We start from the raw sequence: 19,043 nt of genomic DNA on the forward strand, positions 1-19,043 counted from the left end.
CTACCTTTAGCTACAATCTACTTGTCTTTTAAGTCTGAATTGACAGATTTTGAAATGCAGCATTGAATGTGTTTGTCAAAACTCAGCTATTGACCGACAACAATATGAAATTCATAGTATACCTTCCTGAAACTTTTTTTTTTTTTTTTTTTTTTTTTTTTTTTTTTTTTCCGGGCTGGGGACCGAACCCAGGACCTTACTTCCTAGGCAAGTGCTCTACCACTGAGCCAAATCCCAACCGCCTTCCTGAAACTTCTTAGGTCTACATTTTTTCCTCAGCATTTCCTGTAAGATTTCAGGTACATAGTATAGTAACTGGCTTTTAGTAAAAGATAGGAGATCTTTAAATGTTTCCAAAGGAAATAGCAAAAGTACTAAAAATGTGAAGAGTATTCCTTGGACATGACATGCATAGGAGTCTGTCTTCAGTTTATTTTAGCTTATTAATTTACTTTTAATTTGTTGAGTTACATGTAAGTAACTTTCATTTTTCTGTATTTTGCTGTGTTCCAATGGATCTGCTACTCCTGTTTGGACTGAATGGGCCATTTTGTGGAATTCTTCACTTGTCTTCTGTGAATTTGTTCTGTTGGAATCTGGAATACTGGAATGATGGAAATGTTTCCATTACAAAGTAGCTGTGAGTATACTATGTAATTTATATAAAACATTGTTTATAGTCTAAATTAAGTTAAATTTATTTATAATTAGATGAAATATGATCTTTAAGGAACTTAGCTGTACTCATAACACTTGGCTTTAAAATATTATAGTCTGATTAGACTCCTAATTGCGTTCAAAATTAACTTTTAATTTATTTGACTAGCTTGGGTCTTCAATATTTGGATTAAAAATTAGTTTAAAATAGTGGGAAGCATGGAAGTTGTGGTTTAGCTGTAAATGTGATCCCAGTTAAGAGTGTAGACCATTTGAATCCAGACATGTTGGAGTAATTCTTTGATATCACGTGTTTTACCATTAGAATTGAAATGTGTCAGAAACTTAGAGTCAGATTTACTTGACCAATTTAAAATTATTTTTAAAAATTACTTATGAAATGATTGTTCAGGTCATCAAAGAATCAAAACTCCATATAACTGACATAGTTATAGTTTATTTTAAATCCAGTATACGTTTTATTTCATGAAGAGGGAGGTAGCAAGATCATGGGTAATCTTGAAATGATACAAGATCATGGGTCATCTTGAAATGATACAAGATCATGGGTCATCTTGAAATGATACAAGATCATGGGTCATCTTGAAATGATACAAGATCATGGGTCATCTTGAAATGATACAAGGTCATGGGTAATCTTGAAATGATACAGGATCATGGGTCATCTTGAAATGATACAAATGGGCGTGGGATTACAACTAGAAAGAAACATGCCTTTTGACATTGATACTGAAAATCTTCAAGATTTATGGAAAAGATGTGCTTTAAGCACAAATTTTTATATTCTTGCTTGAGTCAAGATAATTTAAAGAACATTTAAGTGTGGAAACTAGTGTGAGCAAAGGTTGTCAGTATATACATTTAAGGGGATTTGGTTTTTTCCTGTTAAAACTTCTTTGTTACTTTGTTGCTTTAGTAAGTCGGTCAGCTCTTGTTACTAATTTATTGTCAAGTGAGATCTTTGCTCTGAGAATAGGCTTTATTCATTCTTCCTTCCTGGGTTTTAGTAATTAGTCACTTTTATTTTCAAGTCATGCTCAATTTTTTCTGTACCTTTTGCAATTAATGTTTTTATTGATGATAATATAAGCTATTTGACTTGCTATGAAGAATAGCTTGTGTAATTAAAAAAATAGGTTAATGAGGGAATTTGTAATGTTACAGAATTAATACATGAGTTACATGGTTCTTCCTACCTTCCTCAGCAACCGAAGAACCTTGAGGGCTATGTGGGATTTGCCAACCTCCCAAATCAAGTGTACAGAAAATCGGTGAAAAGAGGATTTGAATTCACTCTTATGGTAGTAGGTGAGATGATTTCTTACTAATCCGAAGTTTTGTTCTTTTTAATCATCTTTGGCTAAATTTAAAAAATAGTATCTCTAACTTCAGTGAATGTATGTTGTACTTTATCTTATGTTCAAACATTTAAAAATACAGCTATTGCATAATAGAGTTTATATCTCCTCCTCCTTCCCTTGGTAAAGCTGAGAACTGAGAAATGATGGGCGTAGTGGTTGAGTAGAACAACAGTAATTCTCTCCAAGTGATTGCTAGAAAGGAAAGCCACCAAGTGGCTGCTTACTACTGTGTTTGTCCTCTGGCTAATCTCCTTTAGTGAAGTTAATGTTCAAGTGTTTGCTTTGAATTTTGGAAAGAAAGGTGTGTTAAAAGATCATAATTCAAATGATTACCTTTTGATTTACATTCATTGTGTGACTGTTGCAGGGAAGTGCTATTGTTTTCTAACTCAGTCTTAACACTTTGATCTATAATCCACTTTGAAGACATCATTGAGGGTTATTTTGACTATAGGTTGGTTAATGTCATCATTTTATATATAGAAATAGCCCGTATTTTTACTCTGGGTAAGATTAGTAATCTTCAAAGACACTCTTATTCTTTTTTTTTTTTTTTTTAAAGATTATTTATTATGTTTACAGCACTCTGCCTGCATGTACAACTGCAGGCCAGAAGAGGGCATCAGATCCCATTACAGATGGTTGTGAGCCACCATGTGGTTGCTGGGAATTGCACTCAGGACCTCTGGAAGAGCAGTCAGTGCTCTTAACCGCTGAGCCATCTCTCCAGCCCAGCCATTCTTATTCTTAAGTGACTGTTTTCACTGGCTAGAGGCTGGCTTTACATTCTAAAATCATGAGTGTAAAGGAAATTTGTTATATTTCCTTGTTACTGGTTTTAAGGATGTGAAAGCAGGACAGTGGATGAACTGTTCTTGACAAAGTTGAGTCCATGTTGGTCTTACACAGTGTATATTGTTTTGCTAATCATGTTTTACCACATATTTATTCTGATGTTAAGATACTAGACTTAACTCAAATACTCTTTATTGAGGGGAACATTATTTATTTTAATTACATATTTTTCCCTATTGGTTAATTTATTTTTGCATTTTGGAGGTTGCATTTATTTTAATAGTTCATGTAGTTAAAACATTACAGTTTTATACTTAATAGTGTTAGTGTAGTGCTTTGAGAGGAAAATGTCCCTCACATCTGAACATTGGTTCCTGCGCTCAAGCTGTGCTCGTTGTGGAACTTCTGCTGCCTATGGAGGATCAAGATGTAGTACTCTCAGCTCTTTATTTAGCACCATGCATGCCTGGATGCTGCCATGCTTCCTGCCAGGATGAAACTCTACTAAACCTCTGAAATTGTTAGCCAGCCCCAATTAAAATGCTTTTCTTTATAAGAGTTGCCATGGTCATGGTGTCTCTCCACATCATTAAAACCCTAAGACACTAAGAGAACTCTTAAAAGTATTTTAATTTAAGGAATAGCATTTGAATGTGTTTTAGTAGAATAATATCTGGTAGTTTGAATAAGATGCCCCTATAGTCTCTGTGGTGCTGTTTGGGGCAAGCTGGAGGATGTGGCTTTCCTAGAGGAAGGATGTCACTGGCAGCAGGCTTTGAGAGTTTAAAGTCTGTTTCATGTTTGTGATTCAAAATGTGGGCTCTCATCTTGCTGTTCCAGCTATGCCTGCTGCCATGATTTCCCTGCTATCATGAGATTCTAATCTTTTGGAACCATAAGCCCAAAATAAACTCTTTAAGTTGCTTTGATCGTGATGTTTTGTCAAAACAACAGAAAAGTAAGTAATATACTCTTGTAGTCCTGGCTATCCTGGAACTCTCTTTGTAGACCAGGCTGGCCTAGAACTCAGAAATCTTCCTGCTTCTGCCTCCCAAGTACAGGTATTAAAGGTGTGTGCCATGATACCCAGACAGCTTACCTTTTTTCTTAAGGGGGAAAACCCACCCATTCCTGGACTACTTGCCTAGAGGTGGCACTGCCCACAGTCAAGAAAGTGCCCCACAGACTTGATAGAGGCCCCAGTTGAAGTCTCAGCCTTCCACATTACCCCATCTCCACACACTCACACATACTCTATTTCTAGATATATCATTGTTCATCCCTTTATCACTGAAAACAATCTTGATTTCTTCTAATTTTGGACAATTATAATAAACAAAGAATAAGAAGTCTTGGAGATTTTTGTATTGGACACATAAAACCAGCTAGTACACCACTTGTATATCTTATTTAGTAATGTCTCAAAGTATTAGGCCCATTTTATACCCCCACCCCCAGTTTTAAAGCATCTGTATATTTTTTGGATAATAGCACTTCAGTCCTTTATCAGGTATGGAAAGGCGTATGTGCGTGTATATGCATGTTTGTGTATGTGTTCTGTCTTTTCATTCTATAGACATTGCCTTTCACAGAACTGAAGTGTTTGATTTTTAACAAAGTCTAGCTTTTCATGAGCTCTACCTTTTAGGGTTCTAAGAAGCATTGCTATATAAGGGACATCTAGGTTTACTCTTATGTTATCTCCCATGAGTTCTGCATTTTCAAGTAGGACTATCATCTATTTGGTTTTTTTTTTTTTTTTTTTTTTTTTAATTAAAGTTTTAAAAAAGATTTTTATTGGATTATGAATAGTCAGATGTAACACATATAGTTGTGAAAATAACTTTTTTACTTGGGACTATATCTTTATTTCTATGTAAGATTGATTTGACTATCTTAGTCTCTCTAGGTTGTCTATTCTGAATTAATCTGTTTCACATGTATATAAGCATATGTACATAGATATATGAATATAAGGTGTATACAAATACATAATTGAATACATTGTTTCTATTATTTTGAGCAAAATATGTTTGATCAATTATGAATAAGAAAAAAATGAGGATAAGAAAACTAAAAGTTGGCGCTGGTAAGATAGCTTAGCCATTAAGAGCACTGGCTGCTCTTCCAGACCTGAGTTCAATTCCCAGAAACTACATGGTGGCTCACAAACATCTATAAGGAGAGCTGATGCCCTCTTCTGGCCTGTGGGTGTATCTGCAGCAGAGCACTTATACATTAAATAAATTAAATAACTGAAATAAGAAAAAAGTTTAAAAAGAAAGCTAAAAGTCGCTGGGCATAGTGGTGTACACCTTTGATCTCAGCATTCTGAGAGTCAGAGGTAGGTTGATCTTTGTGAGTTCAAGACCAAATTGGTTTACAGAGCGAGTTCTAGGGCAGCCAGAGTTATATAGTGAGCCCTGTCTCATAAAAAAAAAAAAAAAAAGGAAAGAAAAAATAAAAAGGAAACACTTAAATTTTCACTAGCTGTTGTTTTTCCTTTGGTGCTTTTTTTTTTCTTTAATGTTGCTACTGATCTGCCTTATTCAATGTGGTATTTCCCAATTACATCTATTTGCCTAAGCATTTGCAGTTTTTGGAGGATTAAAATAAAATACACGTCCTCTAGGTGTGTGCATGTTGTCACAAATGACAAGATATACATCCCTTTTAAGGCTGACCATATTCCATTTTCTGTGTGCCATGGTTTCTTTAAGTATCTACTCATAGACTGTTGAGAATCATGGTGAAGTAAAACACTTCTTCCGATGTACCAGTTTCATTTGCTCTGGTTACATAAACATTAGTTGGGTCGCTGAATATGTAGTTCATTTAATTTTCTTTTTCATATTTCTATGTTGTGATGGTGTGATGCTTACATGTGTATGAGTGTGCATGTGAAGGCCAGAAGACTGTCTTTGATCACTGTCTAATTTACTGAGACAGGTTCTCTTGCTAAACCTGAAAGTCTTGAATTTGCTCCAGGGAAATTCTGTCTCTGCCTCAGGGGTACTAGCTGCATCTGGTCTTTCTCTTTGGTATATTGAGTATTCCAGTCCTCACGATTGCTTGGTATATGATTTATCCACTGAGACTTCTCTAACCCCTTATTTTTATTTTTTTTAAGAAGTACTTTACTGTTTTCTATAATGCCTATCCCACCGGTGCAGAAGGGTTTCCTTCCAATTCCTGGCCAACACTCAGTTACCTCTTTCCTTCTGACTAATAGGCATTATTCTAACAAGTATGGTCTGATGGTGCTTTTAATTTGTGTTTCCCAGTTAGTTACTAAGACTGAGTGTGTTAGGGTTCTCTAGTGGAGTAGATGTGATTTTATAGATTGGCTTACACACTATTGTCTGGGAAGCCTAACAGTGGTTCTCTCCACACCAAAGAAGCTAAGAACCTGCCATCTGCTCTGTTATGAGACTGAATTGTTTGGTGGAGGCTTGGTGGATTACTGGGGAACCACTAGTCCTCATGCTGTGTTAGAAGCCCCCAGGAAGCTGGGTTCTGTTACTAGTGAAGAGATGTAGAAGTAGCAGCAGCTGCAGCAGCAGTAGGGTAGATGAACTTGCCAACAGGGTAAGTGAACGTACCAATGAAATATGAAGGCAGTGAAGCATACAATAAAGCATATTCTCTTGACTTTTGTTTTAATCTAGCTATACTGGAAAGTGCCACCCACATTTTACAGTGTGTCTTCTAACTTTAAGTAGCCAGGTCGAGAAGATCATTTATATGTGTGAGTGAGTGCTTTATCTTTTCATTGAATCTGGATCTGGGGCAAGTTGAAAACTAAGATTTAACCATCACACCGAACACTTTTTACTTATATGGTTATTTGTAACTTTACTGTTTCAAGACAGGGCTCAACTGTGTAACCCAGGGTGGCCTGGAACTCTGTGTAGTTCAAGCTGTCCTTGAACTTACATTCATCCTGCCTGTTCTTTCTATGTGCTGGGAGTTCAAGTGTCTTCGTGGTTCATATGTTCTTCTTTCATAATGTTCTTCTAACAGAAATGTCTGTTCTAATCCTTGCCCAATTTTACATTTGTTTGTTGCTATGAGTTTGTTGTTCAGTGGTGAGAGTCCCTCACCTATTCTGCATAGTAACCCTGTTGTATGTGTGTTCAAGATATTTTGTCCTGTTTTGAACATCCCTGTCCCTGCCAGACTACGAAGAAGTTTTTTAGTTTGATGTAATCTTGTACCCCTATTTATTCCCCAACCCCTAGTTGGTTGCCCATGCTTTGGGGGAGGGTCATATCAAAAGCCCCCTTAAACCTTTAACTGAGAATCCAATAATTGCTGAGATATATTTCACTGACTGGTTTCCTATGTTTCTTCCTTAGGATTTTACAGTTTCAGGCCTTATGTTTAAATCTTTAATTCATTTTGAATTAAATTTTGTAATCTCATAATTTTGCATTTGGACATTCAGTTTTTTTAAACACTGTTTATTGAAGAAGCTGTTCTTTATATGGTGTGTTTTTCTCATTTATGTTCTTTGCTGAAAACCAATTGGCCATAAATTTAAATATTTCATAAACATATTCTAAGCATTCTCTTCTGTGATCTTTGGTATCAGAACAATGTTCTCATTATAATAGTTCTGTAATATAATCTGAAATCAGTTTAATACCTTGCTTTGTTTATGTTTCTTTTTAGGTAGGTGTGTGTGTGTGTGTGTGTGTGTGTGTGTGTGTGTGTGTGTTTGTGTGTTAGTGGTGTACTTGCATGTATGTGTGTATGTATGTATGTATGTGTACTGTGTGAGCGCCTGGTGACCATGGAGTCTAGAAGAAGGTGTTGGATTCTCTGGAAGTGTAATTATGATTGTGAGACACCATGTGGGTATTGGGTCCTCTGTAAAAGCAACAGGTATACTTAACAAATGAACCATTTCTCTAGCCCTGATATTCAAGAGTCTTTTTGTGGCCCCGTAGGAATTTGCATATTCTTCCTCATCAGTCAAAAATGCCATTGGAATTCTGATCTCTTGAGCAATATTGCTATTTATTAATGTGGATTTTTGTTTTAGTTCATAAACACAGGCTTCTTTGTTTTTACTTCTGGTGTCTTTCATTTCTCTTACTTTATGTTTATGTTTATGTGCGCTCTTTCATCTTCCTGGTGATTATCTCTCCCACCCCACCCCCTTTTTTTTTGAGACAGGATTGCTGTGTGTAGCCCTGACTGGCTGTCCTGGAACACTCTCTGTAGATCAGGCTGGCCTTGAACTCAGGGATCCATCTGCTTCTGCCTGCTGAGTGCTGGGATTAAAGGCATGAGCCACAGCTGTCCCCGTTTATTCCTTCATATTTTTGGGTGCAATGAGTTTCTTTTCCCTTCTCCCTTTTATTTCTTTTCTGTATAGTTAATTATTAGTGTAGAAACACTGTCTTAATTAGGGTTTTACTGCTGTGAACACATACTATGACCAATTCAAGTCTTATAAAGACAGCATTTAATTGGGGCTGGCTTACAGATTCAGAGATTCAGTCCATCATCATCAAGGCAGGAGCATGGCATCATCCAGGCAGGCATGGTACAGGAGGAGCTGCGAGTTCAACATCTTCATCTGAAGAATGCTAGCAGAATTCTGACTTCTCGGCAGCTTGGATGAGGGTGAGGGTCTTAAACTCACACCCACAGTGACACACCTATTCCAACAAGGCTACACCTTCTAATAGTGCCACTCCCTGGGACTAGCATATACAAACCATCACATTCTACTCCCTGGCTTCCATAGGCTTGTCCTAACATACGAGTCTATGGGGACCATACCTAAACATAGCATAACGCAAAAATATGTTTAGTCCAACTTTAAAAGTCCCCATAGTCTATAGCAGTCTGAACAGTGTTAAAAGTCTAAAGTTAAAAGTCTCTTCTGAGATTCGTCCAATCACTTAACTGTAATCCCAAAGCGAGACAGGAAACCATCTGGGCAAACCCCAAACTCTGATTCTCCACGTCTGATGTCAAAGTGGTTTTCAGATCTCCAACTCATTTTTTATTTTTGTTAACTGTAACAAACTTCTTTCTCCTGGACTGGTTCCACTCCCTGATAGCAGCTTTCCTCAGCAGATAGACCATGGTTCTGGCATCTCGAATATCTTGGGGTCTCCAAGGCAACTTCAACGTTATAGCTTCTTGTTTCAATGTCTGGGATCCACACATGATCTTCTGGACTCCTCCAGAGACCTGGTGTCACTTCTCCAATTCCATCGTCTGTAGCACTCTAAACTCAGGTTGATCCACTCCACTGCCACTGCTATTCTTGATGATCATCCCATGGCACTGGCATCTCCATACACTGAGGTCTTCTGTTGCAACTGGGCTTCACCAATAACCTCTCATAGGTTCCCTTCATGGTGCCAAGCCTCAACTCCTTTGCATTACCCTTTCAGGCCTGGGCCTTCAACTGCAACTGAGGCTGCACCTTCACCAATGGCCTTTTATGACCTCTCACAGTGCCAAGCCTCAGCTGTCTTCATGACCCCTTCAGGCTTTCAAAACCTGGGTGACTCTTACACATTACCAAGTACACCTGCAGCACGAGATACAACCTTGACTATCTCTAGAACACAGCTTCTTTGTGCTCTCAGAAAACACTTTGCCGAAGATTTCTCCTCAGTGATGCTGGTGTCTTCTAATTACCACTGATTTCTTAGCTCCAGCTAACCAGTATTGATTGTCTCAGTAATCCCTTTCATTCTGGAGTCTAAAGCCAGAGCCACGTGGCCAAAGCTGACAAATTCTGCTGCCTGCTGGGGTTGGAACATGTGTGTCCCCCCCCTACCCCCCCCTTGTTCTATTATATTAGCTTTCTGCTTTTCAACTCCTTCACTGCCTAAGCTTGGCTTTCCTGGAACTTGCTCTGTAGACTCAACTGAATTCAGAGATCTACATGCCTGTCTCCTAAACACTGGGATTAAAAGTGTGGTTTGCCAAGCCCGGAATTAAGTTTTTCTTCACCTAGAACTTGCTCTGTTCTAGACTGGCCTTGAACTCAGAGATCTGCTTGTCTTTACCTCCTGGATCAAAGGCTTGTACTACTATGCCTGGACCTAAATTTAGACGGGTGGGATCTTGTCCCAAGGTCACTACTCCCTTAATTCAAGTTAATATCCCTGAACACAGGATTCAGCTCCATTTCTCTTTCTGGTGTCCCTTTAATACATGAACCATATATATTTTATATTTTTCCTTTCTCAGCTTGCTATGCTTGTTTAAAATACTGTTCATGAGAGTTAACCAGAGAATCAAGTCTATGACGGACATTTCTGAGACTTCAGTCTCTGTCAGTGCAATTAATCTTAGTCTCTTCACCTTAGGCTCAGGCAGACTCTTTAGACAAGGGCAAAAAGTAGCCACAGTCTTCACCAAAATACCACAAAGATTGTCTTTAGGCCACATATGGAAATTTTCCACTGAAACCTTTTGGGCCAGGTCCACACAATTCAAATCACTCTCAGTAACAAAGTCTTCCATATTCCTACTAGGATAGCTAATTAATCCCCATTTAAAGCATTCTAATGCTTTCTAAATCCAAAGTCCCAAAATCCATATTCTTTCAAACAAAAGCATAGTCAGGCCTATTACAGCAGTACCTCACTCTGGTACCAACTTCTGTCTTAGGGTTTTACTGTTACTGCTATGAACACACACCATGACCAATACAAGTCTTATAAAGGACAACATATAATTGGGGCTAGCTTACAGGCTCAGTGGTTCAGTCTACTATCAAGGCAGGAACATGGCAGTATCTAGGCAGGCATGGCGCAGGAAGAACTGAGAGTCCTACATCTTCATCTAAAGACTGCTAGCAGAATTCTGACTTTCAGGCAGCTTGGATGAGGGTCTTATAGCCCACAGCCCCAGTGACATGTCTACTCCAACAGGACTATACCTTTACTCCCTGGGCTGAGCATATACAAACCACCACACACACATTGTGTGTGTGTGTGTGTGTGTGTGTGTGTGTGTGTGTGTGTGTGTGACCACTCCCTACCCCAGAAGTTTGGTAGACCAAAAATTTAGTCTCCTAAATATAAAAATTATGTCTTATGTCACCAGAAACCAAACAGTTTTTCTATTTTAGACCCTCCTTTCTCTTTCTTGTCTGCTCTGACTTGGACTTCCAGTGCTATTATGCTCTGTACATGTGGTAAGAATGAATATCTCTGTGTTTGAGCTCTTAAAGGAATAGCTTTCATTTTGCATTTGAGTTTATTAGCAGTGAACTTGTTGAATGTTTTTCATGAAAGGATTTTGTATTTTGTCATTTTGCCTTTTTTGTATCTATCTTCAGACTTGTGTTTCTTATTCTTAATGGTGAATTAAAGAATTCTTATTCATAATTCTTGATTATGAAGAGGAATCTTTGCATTTAAGGTGCAGATTCTCCCCAGTCATGGCTTATGATTCTTCTAATGTGCTGTTGTATAATTCATTTTTCTAATCGCTTGTTTAGGACTTCTGCATCCTAGTCTCCAGTGGTGTTAGTCTCTAATCCCATCCTCCACACCTTCTTGTTTGTAAGAGTATCTCATATAGTCTGCATTTTCCTGCAACTGACCGAGGCTACCGTCCAACTCTCGATCCTCCTACTTTGGGATTATAGGCCTGAACTTTTACCCCAGCTTAATTTTCTCTTCTTAGTTTTGTTTCAGCTTAGTATGAAGATGATTCTAGCCTCATAGAATGAGTGTTCCTCCTCTAAGTTCTGGGAGGATTTAAAGAGAACTGGTTTTCTTTAAGTGCTGGCGAGAGTTCTTTAGTGAGGCTGTTCAGCCCAAGGCTTTTCTTTGGTGGAAAGTTTGGTTAGTTGCAATTTTCTTCCAAGATGTAAATCTATTAGCACGGTTTCTTCTTCATGGCTGAGGTTTTAGCGGGCATTTAAGTTTCAGAGTCTTCTCTGTTTCTTGTGTTGTCCAATTTGTTGGCATATTCACAGTACTCTGTTAGCCATTTTTTTTTCTGTAAAATTCAGAATAATCCATTCTTTAATAATTTCAATATTTAATTTTCCTCTTTTATTCTCAGTGTAATTGATTACGTGATTGTGTAATTGATTGTTAATTTGAAGGCCCTTTTGGATAACTCACTTAGCTTTGCTATTTTTTCCCCTCCTTCCCTTCCTTCCTTTCATTTTTGGTTTGCTATGATCATTATTATGTTTAATTCACTTTTTTCTAGATCTATAACCTGAAAATGTAGTTTTAATGTAAGCATTTACAACTGACAGTCCCCTAGTGCTGCCTTACTTACTGCCCTAAGGCTGGCATTGTCATTTTCATTGTTCTCTGTATGTATTTTAGTTCTTCTTACAGTTTCTTTTTTTAATCCTTTTGTTTATACAAGAGTGTGTTGATTCATTTCTAAATATGTGTGGATTTTTCAGTTAATTTTTTGTGTTTGTTCATGTGTTCGTGTGTGCATGCATGTAGAGGCCAGAAGATGGTATTGGTGTCTTCCTCTGTTGTTTTGCCTCCTTGGTTTTTTTTAGACAGTATCTCACTGAACCTAGAGCTCACTGGTTAGGCTAGGCTGACTGATGAGCTCCAGGGATCCTCATGCCTCTGCTTCTCTTGTATTAGGGTTACAGGTGAGTACGGTCAGATCCAGCTTTTAAACATAAGGATACTGGAGATTAAACTCTGAACTTCATGTTTTCATTGCAAAACACTTTACTCACTGAGCTGTCTCCATAGCACCAGTTTTATTAATTATGATGAGGAAATATGTGTTTTATTTCAGCTTTTAATTTTAAGATCTAATTGTTACTCTTCAAGACTTATTTTTGACTTGATAGACTCAGACTTAGAAGTAGAAGCTCTCAGCGAGGACAGCTTTCATCTCTTGGCAATCTGTCCTTGGAGCTTTTCTTTGGATTCCTTCATTCTCTTGACCAACAATTTAGTATAATCTGCAGCCTCCTTGTTCTTCTTAATGCATTGTTTCTTCAGAGCAATACATCTGCATTTGTGTGTAGGACAGAGAACAAGATGCTAAATCATGGGTATTTTGGTCCCGGGCTTCTTACCATCTTTATTTAAGGTCTTTCTGACAGTATATTGGTGACCATCATCTTTTAGAGAGATTGACAGGTTTTCATATCCTGCTAGCTCTTTTAGTCCCTGACAGAGACAGAGGCATCTGTCAGGTCTACAATGTCCTTATCTCCTTTTTTCTTCTTTTGGTCTAACAATATCCAATTTGAGAACACTTAGGTTGGAAGACTTAAATTAGAATCTACAATTTGTCTGCAAACAGATTTGTTTTTCCTCTCTCCAGTTCTCCTTAGTCTATAACAAGAACACCTCTTACTCAACAGGAGGTGCACTCTGTTGTCAGTCAAGATTCTTTGATTATTAGGAAAACCTTGTTTCTCATTCCCACCCCTGATGCAGACCATCATAACCCTTCCACTCTTCACCCAGAGCTCCAGCAGCCACTTCTGTGGCCATGTGCTTCTCATAGAATGTATGGAACTTGACGTCATCTACTTAAACAAGTTTTTTTAAATTTTTTTTTTCTTTTTTTTTTTTTTTTCGGAGCTGGGGACCGAACCCAGGGCCTTGCGCTTCCTAGGCAAGCGCTCTCCCACTGAGCTAAATCCCCAGCCCTTAAACAAGTTTTTGACAGCTTACCGAACACCTGGGAGGCACCCCAAAAATGAACTTTTTAAAAAGACATAAGATGTTTAGTCATTCCTGAGAACAATTTGTATTATTCTACTGAGTTCAGTGTTTTATCTGCACTGTTAGGTCTGCTTTGTTTATAGTATAGTTTAGATCTTACGTTTCCTTCGATTTGTGTGATCTAGTTCTGTGTATGACTGTATAGTTCTGTGTATAATGTATAGTGTCCATCTATAGTTATAGGACTATTTATTTCTTCACTGTTATCATTGTTTCCTTTACATTCCTTGACATTATGGCATTTGGTACATGTTATAAGCATTACATCTTTGTGTGTGTTGAATTGATGTGTGTTTATAAGTCATATCTTTGTGAATTGACACTTTTATCAGCATGGGAAGGTTTTTTTTTTTATTGTCTTGATAGTTTTTTAATTTCTGTTTTGTGTGATAATAGCGTACCTGTTCTGCCTCTTTTTGCATGGAGTGTCTTTCTAACCTGTCTGTATTCTTAGGTCTAAAGCGACTTCTTTATAGATACCATGCAACTATATAATGCTTTTTATCCATTTGACTCTGGAAAAATTCACATGTAAATGTTATGAAGAACTTGCACTATCCTGCTATTTGTTCTCTGGGTATCTTGTAACTGTAAGGATCTTAATTCTGTTTTGAGATATTATGAACAGAACCCAGCCTGCAAGTGTAAATTTATTTATTCAAATCATGCCTATTATATATTAGATGGTAAAAATGCATTAACTATTGCATTAATCATTATGTTTTATAATACATTTTAACCTTGTATGTTTTTGACAAAAAATGAGCTGTATGCTTGGTAGTATATATTAGACATACAAAATTGAAGAATATGTGATTGCAGTAGAAATCATGCTATAGCCCCTTTTCCTCTTTGTGGGGCATGCACATGGAAATGCACGTGCCCTTTGAGGCTCGAGGCATTGATCACCTGCAACTGGAGTTTTACACAGTTGTGAGCTACCGGAATTAGGTGCAGGGGACCTAATTTGGTTCCTACCCAAAACAGTATGTATTCTTAACCACTACTAAGCTGTCTTTCTAGTCCCAGATTTCTGCTTTTTAATATCTTTCATCATTTATTATTATCTGTAATAACTATTAATACTGTAAAAGTATTTTTTTTATTTCACTGTGAAATGGTGATATACATGCTAGCTAATCTTTTTTTTGTTCCTTAAAATGACTGTTTTTGGTTGCTAAAATACTTTTTTGTTAAATGTGTCAGTTACAGTATTAGATATGTTATTTTTAAAGGGAGATGGGTGGTAAACTATTAAACATTTATTTAAAAAACCTTTGGTGTGGATCTTATTTGGTCAGTGTTTTACTTTTCCTGTGGCTTTGATAAAATACCCTGACAAAAGCAACATCAGACGGGTTTATTTTTGTTCACAGTCTCTTGTAGCAGAGAAAGGCTGGTATCAGAGACCCAGTCAAGAACCAAAGAAAGTTGATTGTTCTTCTCAGCTGTCTTTTCTTTATGGAATCCAGGACCGTACCCCCAGGTGTCTCCCCTCAGCTCCCATTCTTTAAAGATGGGTTTTCCAATTTATATTACCCAAATCAAAATTATCCCTCATTTGTATGCCCCTTGGCTAATGTAATCTAAAGAGGCCAGAGGTCTGTTTCCTAGGTGATTCAAGATCCTATCAAGCCTACTGCCTTACCTATAACTTCATGTGAAATTGAGGATAAATATTTTTCTGAGCCCTGATCTTTTCTGAAAAGAAATGGAGAACCAGTGGAGACAGGGGAAACTCAGGGAGACAGGAATGGTGGGAAGGGAGGCTGTGGTTGGGATATATTAAGAAAAGAATAAATAAAAAGGAAAAAAATTAAAAATTTTTTTTCTAATGTGGAGTCTTGATATTTTTGATTGTGAACCTAGCCTTTGATGGCTGGACCATCTTTTTGGTCTCAATATAGAGTCTTCATAGTTTATTTTTGAATGTCACTAGCTAGTGAAGTCCTAGTGTTATAGTCATTGTATAAAACAGCTAAATTTGACAGATTTTCCTTCTATTTCTTTTAGGTGAATCTGGACTGGGAAAGTCAACATTAATCAACTCATTATTCCTCACAGATTTGTATTCTCCAGAGTATCCAGGACCTTCTCATAGAATCAAAAAGACTGTACAGGTATATATGTTTCTGTTAACTAGTAATAAACTAGAGTTATGTTGATAGAGAACAAATTATGGTAGAACTTTGATTTGGTCTCTAGAAGTAGATTCATCTTTGATCTTAACTGGAAAGTAATAAGCATGACTTCACTAAATTAAAACCAAAAACACATATATAGCTGATCAGAGGAATTATCTTGACTAGAACCTGCCATAAATTACCCCTGCAACCCTGCTAGAAATTGCATTGTGATCTAGTAATAACCCTAGAGTTGTGTTGCCCATTGTCATACTCACTTTGCACATATGACTAAGCTTTAACCAATACCATTAAGTAAAGTTTAGAATGCAATTTCTTAATTATATCATATACATCTCAAATGCTGTGTTGCTAGATGTACTCTTTCTTATTTTGGGCAGTCATGTAACATTTCCACTATTGTAATAAGTTAATACCACATATTAGCTAAATGTCACTAGTAGTTATGTAAGACGACCGAGCTATGTATGGTCCAATTTATGACCCCTTAGTCTTAGTAAGTATACAGATGAGCTATGCTCATATAATTCATATGCTTCCTAATTGTGAATATTTGTGGTAGGACTGGATTTCTGCATTTCTGACAGGATCATAAGTGGTATAGCAAGGCCTAGACTCTAGACCAGTGTTCTTCAAACTTCTGATCCTTTAATGCAGTTCTTCATGATGCAGTGACCCCCAATCATAAAAGCATTTTGTTTCTATTTCGTAAACATAGTGTTGCCACTGCTATGAATTGTAGTGTAAATATCTGATATGTAGGATATCTGATATGTGACTCCCAAAGGGGTTACAACCCATAGATGAGAACTGCTGCACTAGACACTAGAGCTGTACTTTGCAACACATTAATCTGTAATTCCATGTTGTTCTTGAGTTTTTGCAATAAATATCGTCCAAATTGGGATATTGTGCAGGTGTAAAATGTTCTGCAGATTTTGGACAGTTAGCATGGAGAAAAAGATGTAACTGCTCTCATTTTTATGTCAACTATATTTACAGTAGCTAATGAAAGATTTTAAAGTACTAATGTAGGTCACTATATATTTTTGTTCGGTAGCACTGGTTCAACTTTTGGTTAAAAGCTTATCGATGGGCTGATGAAGTGATTAACACCACATTGTTGAGGGGTTGTGGGCTTAGAGCTGGATTGAAAGTACTAATGACCATGTCAGTGTTTAAGATTGACAGAAAACACGTACTCACTGCTAGACAGTTTACTCATCTGATTAAGGAGTGCCTTTGTGACGAAAATAATTTATTTTTCATTTAGCTTTGTTAGAGAGGGAAGAAAATGTAACCTTAAAATGAACCCGCTGGAAGATACTTGAAGGAATGTGAATCTACCTGGTGGCATATTTTGTGATTAATATTGATTCTAATCCTAAAGAACAAAAACTCATATTTTTTTAATATAGGTTGTAATATTCAAGATTGGGAAACTTGGAAATTTTTAATCAACTCTGCAGAATAGACTTCTAAATTCAGATGATTTGGTATAAAATAATATGCTAGATATTGTCATGGACCTACAAAATCTATTTTTGGTTAGGTAATTTTCTAAGTTTTCATTATTGTTCTAACCTGTAGGTGACTAATTCCAGATCTACATTAATAATAAAATCTAACACTTAATGAGTCACTGCTGTCACCGTCTAGCTACTACTGTAAATGCTGTGAATGTTTACTAATTTACTTTGTTCTTAGTCTTTGTGTGGTAGGTGGTAGTAATAACTCATTTTACAAATGCAGCAGTTGAAACAGACTGTGTTGTGCCCTGAGATGATGTAATGAAATGGAAGAGACAACTTCCAACTCCAAACTGCAGGGTGTCCACGTTCTAGTCACACACATGCACACAAACATATATGCTATAGTGTTTAATGACTGTTAGTTGAATAGACTAATCAGTTCCTCATAAATAGATTAACTTTCTTTATTACTACTTTAGAAATGACAACATGCTGTCAATTTATAAATTAACAGCTTTCTTGTGGTTTATTTTGCTAAATGACCATCCCAGGTATCTGCCTTAGGAGCTGTCAACCTTGTTTTTTGAGACATGTCTTCCTTCCAGTGGCTGGGAGCTAGCTACTTAGGCTGTGTTGGTTGGCCAGTGAGCCTCAGGGATAGTCCTGTCTCCACTGTCCAGCATGGGGATGGTAAATACACACTGCTGCTGCATCTCGCTGGCCTCTTACACAGATTTGGGGAATCAAAATCTGGTCCTTTTGCTTGTGTGCCAGTACTTTACTGACTTATCTCTCCACCCCTCGTTTTTAGCTCTTTATCCATTCATTCATCCAGTATAACAGATGAAAATATTAATGTGTAATTTTGGGGTTTTCAACACATAGGAATCTAGTTTAACACGTGATATGACAAAATATTTGGTAAAAGATTATAGTCATGGGAAAGATGGCTCAGCGGTTAAGAGCTCTGTTTTCCAGAGGTCCTGAGTTCAATTCCCAGCATTCACATGGTGTCTTACAGCCATCTGTAATGGACTCTGATGCCCTCTTCTGGTGTCTGGTGACAGCTACAGTGTACTTATATTCATAAATAATTCTTTTAAAAAAAGGTTGTAGTCATGGTTAATTGATTATTCTACAAATTGTAGAAATATCTAATAAGTGATTCATAGACACTGCCGTCACTGATTTTCTACACTACATGCGATATTTTTCCTTTGACCTTTTAACTGAGTTTTGTTCTGAAAATACTTTTATTATTATTAAAACATCTTTTTGAAAAAAAAGCGCAAATGTAAACAAACTTAAGTATTAAGGATTGTCACACATGTATACATATATCCAGTTTCTGGGTCAATGAGTCCTACATTTGCAGCTGGTTGTACTTGTGTCTCATTGATGGGGAATATTTTGTAGAAATATATTACAGCGTATGCTTTTATTTTTGAATGAGCATGTGGGTTTCTGGTTTTTTACTTATACTAATATTCTGTGCATATGTCTGTAAAGGCAAAAGCATCTCATTGCTTTCATGTATTGTTTTCCATGTTCTGTAAGGTAGAGTATGTCTGCTTTACCAGCTGGCTAGTGAGGTGTCATTGGACTGCTTTGGTCATTTTAATACTTCCTATCTTTTCTTCCTCATTTCCAGCACCTTACAGGTGTCTACCCAGGTAGCATTTATTTAGGAAGGTAAAACTTTTGCCCATTTACTCCCAGGGAAGAACATATTGTGGATGAGTGTCATTCAAGAGGCCCAAGTACAACTAGAATTTGATCATCTTTTGCAGCCTCTTGACTGCCCGACAGTCCAGTAGTCTAACAGATGATTTGTCCTTGAAGTAATAAATTGACTCAATAGAGGGAATTAATATACCATTA

At 37.1% G+C, this 19,043-nt stretch overlaps 1 protein-coding gene and 1 pseudogene across 3 annotated transcripts in view; one reads left to right on the top strand and one right to left on the bottom strand.

The window, feature by feature from the left end:
- Nucleotides 1–19,043, top strand: part of Septin7 (septin 7) — a 62,246-nt gene that overhangs the window by 19,382 nt on the left and 23,821 nt on the right. For 2 of the 3 annotated variants that reach the window (XM_032910892.1, XM_032910894.1), the window contains exons 2-4: nucleotides 636–640; nucleotides 1,884–1,986; nucleotides 15,560–15,666. In XM_032910892.1, coding sequence (XP_032766783.1) covers nucleotides 636–640; nucleotides 1,884–1,986; nucleotides 15,560–15,666 — 215 coding nt within the window. The remainder of the gene's footprint in view (nucleotides 1–635; nucleotides 641–1,883; nucleotides 1,987–15,559; nucleotides 15,667–19,043) is intronic. The other variant, XM_032910893.1, reaches the window with a different exon arrangement.
- Nucleotides 12,626–13,363, bottom strand: LOC116907132 (annotated as a pseudogene).

This window comes from Rattus rattus, chromosome 8 (genome assembly GCF_011064425.1).
Source record: "Rattus rattus isolate New Zealand chromosome 8, Rrattus_CSIRO_v1, whole genome shotgun sequence".
Classification (NCBI taxonomy): Eukaryota; Metazoa; Chordata; class Mammalia; order Rodentia; family Muridae; genus Rattus; species Rattus rattus.